At 40.7% G+C, this 21527-nt stretch overlaps 1 protein-coding gene across 1 annotated transcript; it reads left to right on the forward strand.

The window, feature by feature from the left end:
• The first annotated feature begins 13497 nt into the window (after positions 1-13497).
• LOC143921735 (kelch-like protein 24) lies at positions 13498-19587 on the forward strand. Its single transcript, XM_077445110.1, has 9 exons — positions 13498-13561; positions 14619-14775; positions 14852-15049; positions 15186-15350; positions 15632-15808; positions 16154-16317; positions 16383-16605; positions 17120-17309; positions 18766-19587. Exons 2-9 carry the CDS (start codon positions 14686-14688, stop codon positions 18909-18911), a joined length of 1353 nt encoding a protein of 450 aa, XP_077301236.1. The 5' UTR covers positions 13498-13561; positions 14619-14685; the 3' UTR covers positions 18912-19587.
• The last annotated feature ends 1940 nt before the right edge of the window (positions 19588-21527 follow it).

Genomic DNA, 21527 nt, shown 5'->3' on the forward strand with positions numbered 1-21527 from the left:
AGAGACCCTTTCGTCGGAGAACGAGACGGTTGTTCATGAATATCGCACAAGAACAACCGCACATCACTGTTCTAATAAAAAAACCGCACTGTATATAACCAAGTACAAAATAAACAACAACGCATGAACACATAAAGCGCGCATGCGTTAGGAAAAAATACCTGAAATGCGCCGTGCGAAAGCACGCACACCTCAAGTAAAAATACATGTATGTATGTATGTTTATGTGTGCATAAGCACGCACATACACACACACACACACACACACACACACAAACCACAAATACATATATACACTTAAACAGCAAACGCACACTCACACACACACATAACACACACACACACTCACACTCACACACACAAATAAAAATCAACTCATAAATGCTTTTGCAATCAAGTGGAGTAGTAACATTCAGGGGAACACAGCTTCCCAAAGCATTCCGCGAAGTTTTCGAAAGCTCTAAACGATGCTTTATTCATTATTAGATCCCCATGATGCAGGGGGCCAATGAGAGAACCCCTGATGCTGTCCAGCAAAACCCTCCTCTCAGTCTCCGTCCCAGGAGAGGACCACAGAATGTGATCTGCATCCTGCTCCGGAAAAGAACACGGACAAAAGGACTCAGATACCAAGCCCATAGATGCGAGCTTGCCGTTAAAGTGGCCATGACCAGTCAAAAATTGACTGGTCCAAAACTGGGCGATAGCAAATCACGCTCAAGGCGCGAAGTGACCCTCAGAAAAAACAAATCTACCTTTGGAGGAACAATCCCATCTAAGTTGCCAAGCCAAAATAGCACAATTTAAAATATCAGACTTCAAAATTCGCCAGAATTGTGGGTCATCGCACTGTGATTGATAAGGAGTACGGAAAAAGACACCCAAGACGGTAGCATCTAACCTAAGAACGAAGTTTTTCCCGAGCAGCTCTTATTTGGACGATCAAGTCAAGTGGAAATGTACTCGCAAGAATCTGTAGTGAGTCTGTAGACGCAGTGCGATAAGCCTGGGTAAGAGCGATCAGAGGAAAACGATGACCACTATTTAATGTACGACAGACCGTCTTTAATTCGACATGATTACTCCAAATGCTAGATGCATGCGTCAAAGAGTTCACAAACACAGCATCGAACACCAAGCGTTTGTCATGAAAACCTAAACCCCATGAGCGACCACAGAGACCACCAATACGACCAAAGGAAACCTTAGCATTATCTAATGTTCTCCCAATATGACCATTGAATGAAAGCCTGACATCGAGAACAACACCCAAATAAGTGGACTCATTGACAAATTTGATCTTATAGTCTCTGAGGTTGATATTAGGGGCTCTAACAAGAGAACCCTTTGTTAATAAGCACTTGGACTTAGAGGGCGAGAAAGAAAGTTTGTTAATTATGGCCCAATTGTCTAGAAGGTGAAGTGCCGCAGTAGCTTTCAATTCCAGCTCAACACGGGGCTTTGCGTGCGTTAATAACACGATGTTATCAGCGTACGCAACCAACCTGCAACCCTCCGGTAAATTGATTGTAAAAAGGTCATTGACGAGAATGTTCTAAAGGATAGGTCCCCAAACGGAGCCCTGTGGACATCCAATAGAGAGATCCCTGAAACTAACCTGTCCACCGAGTTCGAAAACCAATTTCCTATCCGACAAGTAACTCTGCAGTAAGCATCGTTAATTCGGATGTAGTCCCAGCAGACGCAACTTGATCAATAACATGGGCCATCAGACATTATTAAACGCTCCAGCAACGTCCAACAAAACAACAACTACATACTTGAATAAAGAGTCCGAAGACTCCCTCAAGACACAGCGAATTGCATCAACAGTAGACTTGCCCGATCTAAATCGAAATTCCCTCGGCTGACACTCGGTGTCCCAGAAATTCGACCTCGCGGCAGCACAATCGACACTTGTCTGCATTCAATTTAAGGCCGGCTGCCTGTATCCGTTCGAACACATTGTTTAAATGCACCAAGTGTTCGTTGTAAGTTTTGCTGTGCACGATAATGTCGTCTAGATACACGAGGACATTGCTTATGTCACCGACCACTTTTTCATTAACCGTACGAACGTCGCTGGCGCGTTACACAACCCGAATGGCATCACTTTGAACTGAAACAGACCGAACTCTGTTACGAACGCTGTCTTCTCGCGGTCTTCCGGGGCGACCGGTAACTGCCAGAATCCGCTCTGCAGATCCAGTGTGCTGAAGTAGCTCGCTCCGTTCAACTGGTCGAAAGTGTCGTCGATCCTCGGGATGGGGTGTGAATCTATTTTGGTGACGGTGTTCAGTTTCCGGTAGTCCACGCACATCCTTAGCGACCCGTCCTTTTTGGCGACCGGAACTACCGGTGACGCCCACGGCCCGTGCCCCGGTTCTATCGCGCCCTGCTTCAGTAAGTCGTCGATCATAGCGCGTACTTCCTCTTTCCGTGCTAGCGGTATCCGTCTCGGCGGCTGTTTCATCGGCTTCGCGTCTCCCACGTCGATGGTGTGGACCGCCTTGGTGGTCCTTCCTTGGTCCTTCTCGTCCCGGGGAACGCTTTCCGATTTTCCCGAATCATGGTCATGGCAAAATATCGGCCCTCTCGAGTAACGCCGTGATCTTCGGGTGGGGTACTTCCCCGCGGATGCTCTTGACAGCAGGTGCGTTTTTCTTCCCTTTCTCGCGTTGAACGCCCCTGATGATACACTTCTCCTCTCCACCCAACTCGAACGTAGCTCGGACATGTCTCAGTGCGTCCAGTCCCAACAATATGGGATCCTGGATATCCGCCACCGCTACGTTCCACGGAAACTTTTCGCCCTGCAGATTAAGGGTCACCCGTATCCATCGGTGGATCTTGATGGTTTGGCCCGCTGCTTGCCGCGCTCTGCTGTAATGGCCCTTCACGACGGTGTAATCCTTAGGAGAGATCTTCGCGAACAGTTCCGGGTTGATCACCGTGATGCACGCCCCGGTGTCCCCCACCATTCGAAACGGCACCCCTCCAATCTCTCCTTTCACGACAAACGAGCCGGCCGTGCCGCTGGCGTCCAGTTTGTTCACTCCGGGTGTTTTGCGTGCACCGGTGATCGGTCTGACCCGTAACAGGCCGATCACTGCTCGTTTCCCGAAGCCGCCTCCTCGTCGTCGTCTTCATCCTCGTCGTTCGTTGGCTCCAGCTTCCAGACCCTCTTCTTACGGCACAACCGGCTAATGTGTCCCGTTTGTCCGCAGTTCCAGCACGTTGGAGTGGTAGTGGCTGGTCGCGCTGTCTGGTCCGATGACACCCATCGTGGGGGTCGCACGGCCGGTCGAGATGGTCTGAACGCTCCCGCGTCGGGACGTACTGTTCTCGACATTGGTTGTGCCGACCGTTGTTCCTTCGCTTCGAATATGATGGCTTGTCGTGTTGCGTCGGCTCTGGTTATCACGTCCGCTGTAGTCGGGGTGATCCGGAGCGCGCCAAGTTTGGCCCGTAGACTGGGGTACGTGAAGGAGTTCGCCGCTATGCACACGGTCATGCGTTCGACTGCTTCGGCGTTCGTGTGGACGCCCTCCAGCATGTCTTCGCAGAGGGCTCGTATCGCATCTACGTGGTCTGCGGCTGGTTCTTCCGCACTCCATCTTCTCTGCTCCGCTGCCGCATGGCATGCAATCGGTGTGCCCTGCTGTCGTCTGAAGCGCTGTGCCAGCTCTTCCGTCAATTCGTCGTAGCTCAGCGTCGATGGCAGCTGACTGGCGAAAATGGTGGCCGCACCTCGGAGTTGGCAGCACAGTCGGTCCTCCAGGTTCGTCGTCTCCTTGTTCAGCCGTGCAGCAAACTCGAAGTGGTTAAGGAAGTCCTTCCACCGTTCAGTACCGTCGAACGTGGTGTAGTCGTACCGGTGGGAATGTTGCCGCACCCCGTACCTGTCTCGCTGTGTGGTCCGCCTGTCCTCGTAACATACCTCTGCTCTCCTCGGTGATTCTGGATGTACGTCGGCTTTCGGCTGCGTTGGTGTCGCAGACTTCTCCCAGGACTGCAAAAACGTGGCGAAGGTGTTTTGCAGGGACTGGACCTGCTCTTGGCAGCTCGCCATTCCCTGGCTTAGCTCCTTGTAGCTCGGCTCCGGTGTCCTTGGAACCTGGCTCCTCGACACCCGGCTCCTCAGCTCCTCCCGACTCCTCGACTCCTCCCGGCTCCTCGGCTCCTCCGTGTTCCCGGCTCCTTCCGTCTCCGTCCTCCGTTGCTCGGCTCCCCAGGGCTTTGTTCTCGATTCGGCTCCATTTCTTCCGGAAGCGATGAAGATCCTGAATCCGCACCTTTGTGGCTCCTTGTCTCAACCATGTAGATCCCACTTCTGACACCAGTGAAGAGTATTCAGAGGTAAGTGGAGTCAGGTCGAGGTACAAGAAAACACGCAGGCAGGTTCCAAGTCTTTATTGCTGCTCGTCCGGTGGAGGTCAGGATCCGGATGCCACCGATCGAGAGCGTACCATACTTATATCATAGAGCGCTCAGCGCATACACGTATTATCATTGGTCAAGGAGTCTGGTGCAGCCATTGGCCGCAACGCCCGACTCCACCATTGGTCGGCGTCACCATGACGTCACCGGTCTACGGGGCGTCTCTCTTAATAACTTTACAATATATATATATATATATATATATATATATATATATATATATATATATATATATATATATATATATATATATATATATATATATATATATATATATATATATATATATATATATATATATATATATATATATATATATATATATATATATATATATATATATATATATATATATATATATATATATATATATATCTATATACATATATATATATATATATATATATATATATATATATATATATATATATATATATATATATATATATATATATATATATATATATATATATATATATATATACATACATATATATATATATATATATATATATATATATATATATATATATATATATATATATATATATATATATATATATATATATATATATATATATATATAATAATAATAATAATAATAGCTTTTATTCCAGACGATGAGGAGAATAGTGCAATCCCCAACGCCCATATAAATAATATATAGATAATAAAAAAAAAGTATTGAAAAATAGTTAACAAAAAATAAATAAATAAATACATAAGTAAATATATAAATATTACTGATAATAAATAATAATAATAATAAATAATAATAATAATAAATAATAATAATAATAATTATAATAAATAAATAATAATAAATAAATAATAATAAATAAATAATAATAAATAAGTCTAATAATAATAAATAATAATAATTTTATGTCTATTCAAGGCGGTCGGTGTAGCAGTCCCATCCATCGAACATACAATGAAGAATGCAAATGAGAAGATGCAGCAGCAAGAAGACAATTAGGCGATAAAAATATACGAAGACGTAGAGAGGCCGCTCTCATCCTGAGAATGGCTTCAAAATGAGGCACATGCCCTTCTACAAACATTTGCGACGCGCTACAGCTCCTAGGTAACCCGAAAAGAGCACGGTAACAGTTGTTGTATTGTACCTTTATCTTCCTTATCGTCTCCCGCTTGTATCTGGTCCATAATTCACCAGTATAGAGGCTAGTACAAAAGGACATAAATAATTGTCTCTTAACCTCTACACTGGAGTGGAAAAATCGTCTAGCCAGCATATTTGCCCTTACACAAATGGCTCTTCTTTGTCTTTCGATGTCACGGTCATCAGATAGATCCTCCGTCAGCAAGTGTCCCAGATACTTGACTTCCCTAACAGTTTCAAGATTACGCCCATCTAAAATAATGTTGGGGACGAAATGAGGACCTCGACCGTATCGGAAAATCAATACCATGGATTTACTCGTATTATACCGCATATTATGTTCTGCAGCATAACTCGAGCAAACTTCCAGGAGGCGATTCAGAGCTGACGGAGAAGGCGCCAAGATCACCATGTCATCCGCATAGCTGATGTGGTTACTGCATATTCCTCCTATGTGGCAACCAACTCCAGTCTGTCGAAGGCGATGTGAAAGTTCATCCATGTAAAGGTTGAATAAGCCAGGAGACATTGACCCACCCTGTCTAACCCCGCACTTCAAAGAAGCGGGATCAGAGTATGAATTCCCCCAGCGTACATGGCTGAACTGATTCCGGTGCCAGGATGCTAAAAACCTCACGATTTGACTTGGAGCTCCCCTTTTTAACAGTTTGGACCAAAGTAGATCATGATCCACTCGATCGAAGGCCTTGGATAAGTCTAGAAAACAGACGTATACGGAAGTTTTTCGCGATGTATAAAAATCCACTACCTGTTTTAAAGTGTAGATGGCCATGTCCGTCGACGAGTGCTTCTTGAATCCAAACTGCTCATCAGCTGACAAAAGGTAGCCACTTAATCTGCAACTCAATATCTTCTCTAGAATTTTAGATAAAATGGTGGCTAGAGCAATAGGACGATAGCTGTCAATGACTGAAGCATCAAGCTTTGATGACTTGAGGACAGGAACAATAGTCGTCCTTGAAAACTCTTCAGGTACATGTTCATGCAAAATCATCACATTGAAAAGCCTTGCTAATATGATGAAGAAATTCTTACCACTATGCAGAACATGATCCGTACTAATGCTGTCCCAACCAGTTGCTTTCCCTCCAGATATTGACCTTAACGCAGTTTCAACTTCTTCGCCAGTTATGACGAAAAACGAATCTTCTGAGATAGACATAACCATATCAGCCCTGCCCATCAAATCCGAAACAGACTCTTTGAAATGCTTGCTAAACATATTGGCAATACTCCGATGGTTGTAGATTCCATTAATATGTACCGGGATAGTACTGTTTACTGCTAAAATAGCATTTGTAGCATTCCAAAATTGCTTGAAGTCTTTATTTCTATGATATAGAGCTATCTTGTCCATAACACTTTGATTAGCGTTGCGTTGACATACCTTCAGTGCAATTTTAAAAACATGCCTAGCATGACGACGTCGGTCGGCAATTTCTCCTGTAGAAGGGCGACCCGCTGCGACCCATTCTATAAATGAGTTCCTCGAATCTAGGTAGCGTGCCGCTACCTGATCGTTCCAACCAGGAACCACCTTAAACCTCTTATCATTATACTGATGCGTTGGTGAAGAAAATGATGTCGAAGCGGCATTTCTCAACACATCTACAATCGAATGATAGAGGTAATTAATGGAAGTCCTATGCTCAGTATCAGTGCATTTTCTCAAATTGCAATTTTGAAGATTATTATCACATACAATACGATCCAAAGAGTTAATTATTTCTAGTGAATATGCAATTATGTCGGAAGGGTTGCGTGGCATCCAAGTTGCAATGTCGCGATGACGATAATTGTGATATGGTCTCGAACGATTCAGACCATTCGAAGCAATTATAACAAAAAGCGGACGATGATCTGACCATACTACGTCAGTGTGGACTTTAAAATCTTGAATGGATCCTAAAATTCCTTCAGATGTGATACAGTGATCCAACCACCGTAAGGAGCCGTGTGCGTCACTAACATATGTAAATGTATCAGATGGAAGACACGCATAATCTTGAATCCTCAAATGATTTTCTTCACAGAAGGATAGTAGTTCGTTCCAAAATAAAGAGCCAGGATGAGCATTAAAATCACCCATGACAATAAAATTCAAGTGACTATGATCTTCGATAGCGGCATTAACAATGCCCAAGCAAGTAGTAAAATCTTCAAAGTTTTCTGGTTTTGCCGTCGGCATATATCTTCTTTATCTTCTAATCGATAATTTGGAAAGAGACTTTGTATGTATGTAAATATCCTTGGTCGTCGTCCGTAGATCGGTGACGTCATCGAACACGTGATTCGATTTTTTTTTTTTTTCGATCCATGGGCGCCGATTTGTTTTATTCGTTTCGCGAGTAGCTTCATGGGGCCCCGCCAGGGGCGCCACAAGGGGCGCAGCCCCGTGGGGCCCCGAAGGGGGCCCGGAGGGCGCAGCTTTATGGGGCACAGCCTTATCGGCCGCAGCCTTATGGGGCGCAACCTTATGGGGCGCAGCCTTATGGGGCGCTGTCTTATGGGGCGCAGCCTTAGGGGCGCAGCCTTATGGGGCGCCGCCTTATGGGGCGCCGCCTTATGGGGCGCCGCCTTATGGAGCTTAGCCACATGGGGCCCCGAAGGGGGCGCAAGGGGGCGCAGCCCCATGGGGCCCCAAAGGGGGCGCAGCCTCATGGGGTGTAGCCCCATGGGGCCCCGAAGGGGGCGCAGGGGGGCGCAGGGGGGCGCAGGGGGACGCAGCCTCATGGGGCGTAGCCTTATGGGGCGCTGTCTTATGGGGCGCAGTCTTATGGGGCGCCGCCTTATTGAGCTTAGCCGCATGCCGTCCCGAAGGGGGCGCAGCCTCATGGGGCCCCGAAGGGGGTGCAGCCTCATTGGGCCCCAAAGGGGGCGCAGCCTCATGGGGCGCAGCCCCATGGGGCCCTGAAGGGGGCGCAGGGGGGCGCAGCCTCATGGGGCGCTGCCTTATGGGGCGCCGCCTTATGGGGCGCTGTCTTATGGGGCGCAGCCTTATGGGGCGCCGCCATATGGGGCGCCGCCTTATGGGGCGCTGCCTTATGGGGCGCCGCCTTATGGGGCGCCGCCTTATGGGGCGCCGCCTTATGGAGCTTAGCCGCATGGGGCCCCGAAGGGAGCGCAAGGGGGCGCAGCCCCATGGGGCCCCGAAGGGGGCGCAGCCTCATGGGGCCCCGAAGGGGGCGCAGCCTTATGAGGCGAAGCCCTAAACGGCAACTGATCATGGGGGCGAAGCCCTTGACGGCATTTAATCATGGGGGCGCGGAGGGGCGAAGCCCTAATAGGCATTAACTAAGGGGGGCGAAGCCCTAGGCGGCATTTAATCATGAGGGTGCGGAGGGGCGAAGCCCCAAAAGGCATTAATTATGGGGGGCGAAGCCCTAAACGGCATTTAATAATGGGGGCGCGGAGGGGCGAAGCCCTAAAAGGCAACTGATAATGGGGGCGAAGCCCTAGACGGCAATTAACCATGGGGACGTGGAGGGGCGAAGCCCTTATCGGCAACTGATCATGGGGGCGAAGCCCTAGACGGCATTTAATCATGAGGGTGCGGAGGGGCGAAGCCCCAAAAGGCATTAGTTAAGGGCGGCGAAGCCCTAAACGGCAGTTAATCATGGGGGCGCGGAGGGGCGAAGCCCTAAAAGGCAACAGATCATGGGGGCGAAGCCCTAGACGGCATTTAACCATGGGGACGTGGAGGGGCGAAGCCCTTATCGGCAATTGATCATGGGGGCGAAGCCCTAGACGGCAATTAACCATGGGGACGTGGAGGGGCGAAGCCCTAAAAGGCATTAACTAAGGGGGGCGAAGCCCTAAACGGCATTTAATAATGGGGGCGCGGAGGGGCGAAGCCCTAAAAGGCAACTGATAATGGGGGCGAAGCCCTAGACGGCAATTAACCATGGGGACGTGGAGGGGCGAAGCCCTTATCGGCAACTGATCATGGGGGCGAAGCCCTAGACGGCATTTAATCATGAGGGTGCGGAGGGGCGAAGCCCCAAAAGGCATTAGTTAAGGGCGGCGAAGCCCTAAACGGCAGTTAATCATGGGGGCGCGGAGGGGCGAAGCCCTAAAAGGCAACTGATCATGGGGGCGAAGCCCTAGACGGCATTTAACCATGGGGACGTGGAGGGGCGAAGCCCTAAAAGGCAACTGATCATGGGGGCGAAGCCCTAGACGGCATTTAACCATGGGGACGTGGGGGGGGGGAACCCTTATCGGCAACTGATCATGGGGGCGAAGCCCTAGACGGCATTTAATCATGAGGGTGCGGAGGGGCGAAGCCCCAAAAGGCATTAGTTAAGGGGGGCGAAGCCCTAAACGGCAGTTAATCATGGGGGCGCGGAGGGGCGAAGCCCTAAAAGGCATTAGCTAAGGGGGGCGAAGCCCTAAACGGCAATTAATCTTGGGGGCGCGGGGGGCGAAGCCCTAAAAGGCATTAACTAGGGGGTCGAAGCCCTAGACGGCATTTAATCATGGGGGTGCGGAGGGGCGAAGCCCTAAAAGGCATTAACTAAGGGGGGCGAAGCCCTAAACGGCAATTAATCTTGGGGGCGCGGGGGGCGAAGCCCTAAAAGGCATTAACTAAGGGGGGCGAAGCCCTAGACGGCTTTGAATCATGGGGGCGCGGAGGGGCGAAGCCCTAAAAGGCAACTGATCATGGGGGCGAAGCCCTAAACGGCAATTGCTCATGGGGCGTGGAGGGGCGAAGCCCTAGAAGGCAAAGGCTCAGGGGGGTGCCGAGGGCGAAGCCCTAGAAGGCAAAAAAAAAAATTTGATTTTTTTTTTGATTTTTTAAATTTTTTTTTTTGATTTTTTTTTTTGATTTTTTTTTATTTTTTTTTTATTTTTTTTTTAATTTTTTTTTTTAATTTTTTTTTTAAATTTTTAAATTTTTTTTTTTTTTAATTAATTTAGCTTAGTCATGTTTAAGCGGTTTATATTATAAACACTGAGCGAAGCCGGGTAATACAGCTAGTACATTAATAATTAACAATTCAATATCACCTTGCTGAAGTTTAATGCAAAGTAACCTCGGATTATGAAGGTCAATTTGGGTGACTGTAAAAGTTTTTTTGTACAATATACCAACACCACCATAGGGACGTCCAACTAAAGGTCCATTACCGCTGTCCACTGCAGATGTACCAGTGCCTTCAAATGATGGATGGAATCTTCTCAAGTATACAGTTTCAAATTCTAAAAACCATGTTTCTTGTAACAAAATAACGTCGGCCTCATTACATAGTTTGGAAATGTAGGATTCAGTACGTCGAAAAGAGCGACAATTATAGCTGACAATTGTTATTGTTTTGTCCCCCATTAATATAGTTTTTTCGGAAACGTCGGAAAACAATTCCGGTCGGCCATAAATCTTGCACGAGCAGTTTTGTTGCATTCGTGGCTTCAGTTGCAACAATGATAAATATATAAATATATTATTATTTAGGAAATTCAATATATAATATTATATATATAAACCTCTTTCCACGAGGTACGAAGAAGGAAATGCTATCAAAAACTTTCTTGCGAAAGCCCACAATACAGGATAAAAAACAGGGATATCTTTCTGCAGCCAGAACTGCTGGTAACCCTTTCTAAACTGTACCTCACGTTCTTCGTTTGTACTTAATCCAATCAATTCTTCTTGTACTGTGTATTTAAACCCGCATTATTTTGATTAATTTTGATTCCATTGATTCCGGTCCGTGGACCCCCATTTTTTTTCTTCCTGTCAGGGACCCCCTGGCAGTCCTCACCGACCCCCGGAGGTCCCTACGGACCATTTTGGGAACCTCTGCTCTAGATCTAATAATTCAGGGCAAGTCGGTGGTGAGGTGATTTGGTGACCAACAAGACAAGACCTTTAATAATACAATGTATAGTTATGTATATGTTGAACCAGATGTACAACAAGAGGTACAATCTTTATCTGTCAAAAAGGCGCTTATTTAAAAAAGAAACAGCATATAGAATACATATTAGTAGACACCGTTAGTATTAGTACCGTGTAACAAAAATTAAAAAAGAGTAAAAAAAATTATAAAAATTTAAACAGAACCAAATTTATAATTATATTGTAATACACTGTGAGGACTGAAAAACTCAAAGGCTTTTGTGAATATGTTGGTGTTGCCTACCAAAACTTATTATCCTACGTTGGGACTAGGTGGTTATCACTTTTACCTACAATTGAAAGAATATTGAATCTGTGGTAGTCATTAAAAGATTTTTTTGCTAATGAAGACAGACCACCAAAAGCCCTTAAAGATTTTTTTGATGATCCAATGAGTGAAGCTTATTTTTGCTTCTTGCATTCACAGCTCAATACATTTGAATCTCAAATCAAAAAAATAGAAAAATCAAACATCACAGTCCTGGAAGTAAAGTCTTTATTAGAAGAGACAAAACGACATATGAGCAAGATAAAAAAATCTTGAATCTCTTAAAGCTTGATTCTGGAAACAATGCCAAAGTGGAAACTTTCGAAAAACAGACTGTCGATTTCTTTAACACTGCTGTGAAATACATTGATAAGTGGTCCCAATCATTCAAAAAATTTAATGCTTTCGATTGGATGACTCTCAAGCAAGTTCCTTAATGGAGGGAAATAGAACGAACCGTTGAATATTTGCAAGTAAGGAACATCGATGTTGGAAACAATGAGCTTCTTTTCAACCAGTTCGTATATTTAAAAGATTATTTAAATAAAAATAATACCAACGAAAACTGGGAGACAACGCTGAAATTGAGTATAGAAGAGAAATGGCTGAAGTTTTTTAAAGATACCAAGCATATTGAACAGAAATCATGTTTAATAAAACTATGCCAATGTGGAGAGAATATTTTCGGATGAAAGAAATGAGTTGGCAGTTGAGACATTTTCATTATTATGAAAGTTATAATAATTAAAAATCCGTTGCTACTGACGGTGCTACGGCAACGACACCGAGCTTTCTGGCATGCTTAAAACAAGCTATACTGAATGTATTATTTGTTCATTGTGATCTTATTGAACGCTTATATAGCTCACTAGATTATGTCATTAGAGCAGTAAATAAAATCAAAAGGAATGCCATAAATGAGAGATTATTTTTCACAAACTCAGATGTATCTATTCCAGGACAGGGGCAATTTATTGAAATATCCAAAAATGAGGAACTAAAACCAGTGTTTGAACGAGGATCCCACAAATTCTTATTACAAAAACACTGTACATACTAGGATACAGAAATCTGCTCATAAAAATGACATATATATGTAAATTTACATAGCTTATATGACAAATTTAACAAAACCAATTTGAAGCTGTAAGGTGATCAATGAAACTCAATAAAAGCTATAAGTGAAATATAATATCTGCGTTTGTTGGCAAAATTTTTCTATACAAACACTTTTGTATAGAAGAATGTTCTCCGTCTTCAAATCTTATAAAATTGCGAAAACGAGATGAAGATTTGCAGAAGCTGTTGATTGGTTTCCCGTCTTCCTATTTAGTATAACGTGGATTTGGAGCAGTTATGAACCTCATCACTCATGAAACTAATATAAACCTTGTGAAAAAAGAAACCACTGGAAATAAGTGCTCGTGGAGACTTAGTAAGAATGTTACACACAAACATAAAGTCAAACATAAATAATCTCTTATCATACCATCAGGTTCACCCATCTCATTGAAAAAAATTTGTTTTTTTATTTTGTGATAATTAAATAATAAAAATTACAATTTCAACAAATATTACTTTAAATAAATTTTTTTTGTTAATCCTCACCATTTTCCATTCAAGACATCAAAATCTATTTTATAATTTGTCTATTATGCAGTTATGTAGAGTTCTTTCACTTGGGTGTTTATGGTCAGGTTTAGGCTTAAATAAGAGGTCCATGGGCATAAAAGTTTGAGAACTATCGAGGTAGATGAACTAAGCTTACTGCAAGATAAAAGTGAACATTCTCCATATTTTAATGTCAAAAGTAAGTCGCCAATTTTATTGCCCAGTAATTTTAATAATATTTGAATGCCCCCCCACACCCACCCACTTGACTATTATCTGGATCCGCTAATGCATTTGGAATTGAAGGAGTTCGTGTGAAAAGGAACGTCGTGTGTGTTCCTACTTACATACATACATTGTACGAGTTGAAAAGCGTTGGGTCGAGATTGGAGCTTTATCAACAGTCAACAATAAAACTTATTGTTGCAAAGCAATTGCAAAAATTGTAAATATACTCATATGTAAATAAGGTGTTTTCTGCGAGCGATGGTCTGGATGGCGTGAAAAATGTGCAATTTTTTAATTCGCAACTAAAACTGCACACGCTGCAGGCGCCATACATTATCGTCTTACAATTCTTTACAAATAAAATTATTCATTTTGCTTAGTCGAAGATTGCTCGTGCTTGAGGTGAGTTGTGTGCACTTGCATTTAGGCCCCTTTAAATTTTATATTCGCTATATTTTTATAAACGCTCCTTATACTACTAAAATACGTGTATTATATGTATATATCGTTTCATTTCACGGAATGGTGAATTATTCGATGAGAGATACATACATAGTTTTTCGGAGGGATCGTTGCAGCAGAGGCGGGGGAGTTCTTCTGGTTCTACGAGCTGTTAGTGTTCAATCTGTTTGCCTTTTTGATCAGCTCAATACCATCGGTGAACATGTTTGGGTTGATATTCGCCTAAATAATTTTTCTCTTTTAATATGCGTTTTATATTTTCCTCCCAGTGAATCACCTCATATAATTAGTTAATTTTTTTCAAACTTGCAAAAGAACTTAAGTTTTTTGGCTGGCGGGAGGGTTAATTCTAGAAGTTTGAGTAATGAATTAATTTTTATTCCCGACTTATTAAATATGTATTTGTGTATATATTTGCAAATGAGTGTACGTGTATGTATATTTTTGTGTATATGTAATTATTATTGGCCAGGAAGGCCCATGGGGTTTACCTGCTAGGCCTTCCTGGTATAAATATATAAATAAATTTCGATAATCGTTGATAAATGATTTTGTTTTTCGGTAAGTGGATGCACACTTCACGAAATTAACTGTTGCATATTGGACATCGACGAGATTCGCCTGAACCAAGCTATGGATCTATCGAATATTATGGGGATGTTGACACCTTTAGAAAGTTTAGAGCAAAAAGCGATGGATTTTATTATTGATAATTTTGGGATTGTGAGTAGTGTCGATTGTAAAAAATAGTATTATTTCTTAATTAAAAATAAATAATTTATATTTACACATATTTCAGTTGTACAAAACGCCAGAGTTCTGTCGTTTATCGGATTCTCTCGTATTGAAAATTTTGAGATCAGATCGATTAAATGTGTCTTCCGAAGAAGAAGTCTTCCATGCTGTGAGACTTTGGATCAATTTTGACGAAAAGAATCGTAAAAAAAAATTAATAGATATGCTAATATCAGTGAGGCTAAAATTGTTGTCCATGGAGGTAAATAATTTTGTGTTTCCCTATCACTGACGTATTTTTCTATCACTCTATAGTAATGTTATATACATTTATAATATTATTATTACATGATTTTTATTATTATATAACATTATAGTATATTAATTTTTATTTTCAGTTTTTCCTCCTTGAAGTTGTGGAATTATGCGATCCATTCGAAGAATGTATGATCAACCTCAATCGAGCTGTTTATGAAATGATGATACCCAATCATCTCAGCAAACCCAAATATCGCATGGGGAGAGCAAAACTGGCAGTCATTGGTGACTCTGAATTCACAGACGTGAGTATGGTGTATAAATGCTATACCCTATTTGACTTACCATCAGCAATTGGAAAACTCTAGACTTCATCTTCTAAACTCTAGAAGATTCATAGTAAATATATATATATATATATATATATATATATATATATATATATATATATATATATATATATATATATATATATATAAAATTTGGGTAACATTTTGCTGATGAATAAGAATCGTATATTTTCCTTCTGACTGCCAAGTTAACTGAAATGAGTATAAATTTAAATTGAATATGTACATGTTTTTAGGCGTCCAGTACTATCGATATCTACGATGGAGTCAGAAATACGTGGACCCAATCAAAAAACCTAAATATCGACCGTGCGAGGTTCGGTTCAGTCGTTGTTAACGATTGGATATTAATCATCGGTGGATGCAGACCGATAAGAATATTCAAAGCGATAATCGGGGTACCTCTTAGCGAAGTATGATTCAATTCATTTTTAAACGTGTTGTAAATTGGACCCTAATAACTAATGTGCAAATTAGTAATTACCAAATTACTGATGTGATGTAGTTCACCAATATTTTGATCTACATGTAACAAATTTTTAGATAGGTATAATTAATTACGTTACATCTAGTTGACTAGCTATAAGTTAGAGTTTGATATCCTATAACAAAATCCAAGTGGCGGAATACTATTCACATGTAGATCAAATCAATTATTTATTTTATAAACTAATATTGTAGAAATATATACCTACATAATATAGATAGAAATACATATTTATAGTATAATCGAAATAATTTATCTTTATCGTTTGTAGGTAATATATATAGATTTAAAGGATGGCCAGATTCACGAATTGAAATCATTAAATGGACCACGATTCAACTTTCAAGTGGCAACAATTTCAGACGATTCATCTACTGACGTGTACGTCATCGGCGGTTTTAGTGATTATAAAACTGCATTGACGACAGTGGAGAGGTAAAATCTAAGACTTTAACTGTTATAAAATAGTAATCCCTATCTAAAATCAAATCTCTGAACAGGTGGAACAGCGAGAAGCAGATCTGGAAAAAAAATATCGCTCATATGCTCACGATAAGTATTCATCCCGGTGTATCCGTCATCAACGATAATATATATCTGACAGGTGGCTTAAGAACTATCAACTTAAAGATTTATTGCACCGACCTAGTACAAATGTACTCACCAAAAACCAATAAATGGATATATTGCACGCCCATGATCCAGAAAAGAGCAAATCACTCGGTAAATGGAAACTAGAATTTAAGCTTGTTTCGCTGTCAGTTTATGGTTTTTGGCGATTTCGAATTCCATAAGTCGTACGTTGATAGATATTAAATTAAATTGAAGACTCCCAATCAGCTGCTTGGTTTGAAAGTCCTATAGACTAGTAAAATTTGAATCATTCATGGAAATGTTAATATAAGGCATAAGTGGTATTTCGTTGATAAATATTAAATTAAATTGAAGACCTCCAATCAGCCATTTGGGTAGAAAGACATTTCAGACATATAGTCCCTATAATATCAGATGATAGTCACCATATAAATTACTTGAATCATTCATGGAGTTGTGAATATAAGGCCAGATTCTGATTATATTCTCATCAAATGTCTTAAACTGACAGTAAACACAGTCAGCATATACATACATACACACATATATATATATATATATATATATATATATATATATATATATATATATATATATATATATATATATATATTCATCAATACTTATAATTTATCGTTTTTAGAGCGTGACAATCAATGGCAAGTTATACGTCGGCGGTGGCTTTTGCAGCATCATCGGTAATCGAATACGTCATCTCCTAAGTATGGAATCATTCGATCCTGTAGCCAACGTGTGGACTAGTTTTTCTGAGTTGCCGAGTGCGAGATCAGGAGCCGCACTTATTTTCTCTCAAAACAAACTGTTTCTCATAGGTGAGATTTTGTATATAGTATTACAGCAAATTTTTTCATAAAGGGTTTTAGAGTAGTCATAATTGATCCTTTTATCATGTGTTTCTTCTATACCATAAAATATCTAGATATTTCTGGATACTTTTTTTTATAAATAATACTCGACTCATCATTCCTTTTGTGGGCAATAAATGAATAAATGAACATTCAAATTCCAGTATCGTACTGAGCTCCAAAAACACTACTAATCAACTTGAATTAATCTTTTCTAAACAATACTTCAATAATATTATAATAATTCAAAAACATCCAATAAAAAATACAAATGCAAAAATTGCAAATAAAAATATAAAATATAAAACATGGTTACAAACATTTTTCCACACATCTTTAAATATGCAATTTTTTCAACCACAAGTTCTTTTACACTGTTCATTGTCATCTCGATGTTTCTCCAAGCCACACATCCCTTAATTACTTCCCATATCTTTTCAATTGGATTGAGTTCCAGCTGAAATTGGGGTGACCTTAGAGTCTATAACATACTTTTTCTGTCGACATTTATGCTCCAATACTAATTTATAAAGCTCTGCGGGTCAAAATAAATATTTTTTTATGTCAACCACTGCTTTATAATATCTTTTTAGGAATCTAGGGTCAAAAATAAGATCCATTATCTATCACCCACAACAGAATTCGGTTCCAAATTTGGAATCAACTTTTCGGTTATCCATTTCTTATAATTGTCGAAGTTCATTTCATGGTGATAATCTCCGGTTCTTTGATGACAGGCATTTGGAACAAAGCCTCGTTCTGTACCGGCGTGTACAATTATAAATCCTGCTCCTTTGGATGCCGGATTTACATATAATGCCACTTTCCGAAGAATCTCTCCACGTCATTGACTTGTGTTGTGTGTTGAATGTATATACATATGTTTCATCGGTATACACGATTGGTCTACCTTCTGCTCTAAATCGAGCTATTGATCTTAAAAATGTGATTCTTTTATATACAATGCACATTTTCTCTTGTAACAATTTTCTGTCATCGGACATTTTTTTTCTGTCTGGACTGTGAAGAGTAGTGCGCTTGCCCGTAAACCCTATGGATTGTTTCATTTTTTCAATATCCCAGAACGCATTTATTATTTATAATTTCGAGAAAATCTCGGGAACTTTGTAACCACCGTCACTGTCAAGCCACGCGTCTACCAAGAAGCAAAAAAGGCGTGGATTCGTATCGGCAGACTAACGATATCTGTACACCCGGGCACGCACACTGTCTCAATTTTCTTCTCTCGTTGAACGAACTCTACATGTGGCCATTTTCAACACTACAGATATGAATTCCAGAGAATGAAATTAAATCGACAACTCTTATTTTACGTTTTTATTCATAATTACTCAAAAGTGCTATACTTTCTACCTTATACTATCTCTTTCTTCAATTTTTAATTTAATCTTAATTGTTTTAGGGGGAACAGTTGCACAAAAATCTTTAGACGATGTCTGTGAGTATGATCCGAGATGTGAAGAATGGATAGCCCGTAAAAGTCTCAGCATTCCAAGGACCGGAGTGCAAGCATTAATATTGCCATACGACGTTATAGATTTTCAATAATATTTTTGTAACAAGTATACAATACAGTAAGAAACTTAGAATATGCTATCCAAGTCTATAAGCTAATTGCCCTTCACATTTTAAATCTAAGTTCTGAGTGTATTAGTATTATAACATTAAAGCGTTTGGATAATTTTAATAAAATAAAGAATGTATGACCGAAAAATGTAGAAAGTAATAATGCGATTTTTGAACGTAAGCGGTGAGGACGGATGAGTATTATGAATGTATTACGTAATATTATGCTAAGCATATTTAACATAACAGAATACATATTTTGTTTCTAACATTCCAAAGTAAGGCCCATCCAAGATAAGACCCTCCCAAGAAATTTTTCTGTAGAATGATTGGTCCATCTTCTTTTAAATAAACATAGCTTAAGATTTTTGATCTACGGGACTACTGATGCCACCGTAAAATTTAACATACATTTATGATTCCATATTTACCATTAAGTTTTTAGTCATAATGTTTCATATTGATATGATTCAATGACATCTTCACTCTTATTATATTGATGTTGTTATTCTTATTTAATATTTGCTTGCTATTGTATTCAAGTGAGTGTTACATGCAATAAGCAATTTAAAAAATTAAGACTTTATAGGTAAGACCTATACAAGGTGATGTTATCTTGTAAAATCTTTAAACTATCGAAATAAAAATACTTTTCTTGAATTAATGAGTTTTATTTAAAATTTGATTATAACAAGATATGTATCTCTACTGCGGTGACTAGCTACATTTAGGATGTTCATAATAAAGCTGACCGGAAAAGTCTTTATTAGGCCGTATCGAAAGACACGAATTTTGGATTTTCATTGATGGAACTGGTGGAAAACGTGCGTCAAGAAAACGTAAAATCAAAATTTTCATCGTTTATCTCAACAATAATTTTGATAAAGTCGGTAGATACATATTGTAGCTGTCGACCTGAAATCAATCCACATGATTGTAAATTACATTAATTATATGATTTATAATATTGTAAATAGATATGAAATGGGCTTACTGTTCGGTTGGTCTGGATGTAGCAACATTTGCAAGAGGCCAACAACAGACTCTAATCTGATCGTCCAATTGGCCAGACATCGGGAGGATCGCCAATCCACATAAAAGTAAAGTGTTATATGTATAAATATAAAGTGCTTCGTATATAGCCATATATAAATGTACATAAAAAAACCGGATTGACTTACGATTCGGCCACTCACTAGAAGTGCGGCGAAATTTCCAGAGACCGAGTTGATAAGATCGTGTGGCGAAGTTTCAGCGTGCGAATTCGTCAATTCTGTCGTGTAAACCTAGAATACATATTTTCTGTCTAGATGTATTTACTATGATGGCAACCTGATGGTGTGTTTTACTCATCGCGTTCTCTTTTGGACTCTTTGCATACAAGTGTCGAAGGAATTTCCATGGCAAGAAAGAAGATGAAGACATCTTATGCAATTATTATTATTAAAATACTAATTCACTTTCACTCCACCACGAGCCTATAAACGTCAAACGTAAACTGTCACTTTGACATTTCTGCACAGATATACTAGTAATATCCACAAATCCGACCATTATTTTCTCACTATATTTTTATTTTGCCATTATAAATAGACAATCAACATTGTTTGCAATGATTTGATAATTTTTAGTACGGATATTTGTTTAATTGAAATTGTGGTGGCTCTACGATATGGTCGAGGGTAATTGGATTATTAGTTACATTGCGATGGTCACAAAGACAATTTTTGCTATGAAACCGCAAATGTGGAATATTTGGCATTCGAGTTTTCGTTAGTATGATGGACTTTTCGGCTGCCAGATGTTCCGTAATAGAGATTTAAGTGACTTTTGGGGGAGCGCTTTGTGACCAATGATCACCCAACCATGGTGGAGTTTCGGTCACCATCCTGCGAGTTGGGACTAACTCGGCCATGTTGGTTCGTTGCTCCTTTACTTTCGATAAAAGCCGAGTTTACAGACGAGGTGGACCTTCTCGGCTCACTTGCCGCTGGTAGTGGACCCGCTGGCCACTGTCATTGGCTGCTGTGTGAGAGTACTCGAGTATTGCCGTGCCGTGATTAAAACGGTGCGCAATTATTATACGTACCTATACAGTTTATTTACAACAAGACATTTACCGATATACTTATTACGTTTAAAATTATCATAAAACGAAAAATGACGCCTTTTGAACTAAGCATCTTTTTAAATTCAAATTATAAAAATAAAAATATTGTTATGGGGACTGGCTAGAGTTGTGATGTATCTCATAACCAGCCACCATGTTGTTTTGAGACAGATTCGTCTGTGTGGATCTGACGTGTCCAGTAGTGGAAATACGGTTGTATGTTTGAATAAATTGTAGGCGAGGGTATGGATGTTGACCGTATCCCGGCCAAACGAAACACGGTTTGTTTTGTTGAAATAAATTGTTTTATTATATAAGTAGTTGTACAGACTCCAGGGATGTTCAACTCGAGAGCACCCCGGAAGTCGGTTTCGTAGAAGCTCGTGGTAAGCGTGGGCGGGGCTGGTTTCCTCCAAGGGATCTACAGGTCGTCGTCTGCGGTCTGGTCTCTGCTGCTGTCGGCTCGGCTCGATGTATATCTCTCTCTC

The sequence above is a fragment of the Arctopsyche grandis genome, chromosome 2, assembly GCF_051622035.1.
Source record: "Arctopsyche grandis isolate Sample6627 chromosome 2, ASM5162203v2, whole genome shotgun sequence".
Lineage (NCBI taxonomy): Eukaryota > Metazoa > Arthropoda > Insecta > Trichoptera > Hydropsychidae > Arctopsyche > Arctopsyche grandis.

Coding starts and splice junctions, on each gene's coding strand:
- LOC143921735 (XM_077445110.1), top strand. CDS start 14,686: ATGGATCTATCGAATATTATGGGGATGTTGACACCTTTAGAAAGTTTA. Junction 15,809..16,153: donor TCGGGGTACCTCTTAGCGAA/GTATGATTCAAT, acceptor TATCGTTTGTAG/GTAATATATATAGATTTAAA. Junction 16,606..17,119: donor AGAAAAGAGCAAATCACTCG/GTAAATGGAAAC, acceptor TATCGTTTTTAG/AGCGTGACAATCAATGGCAA.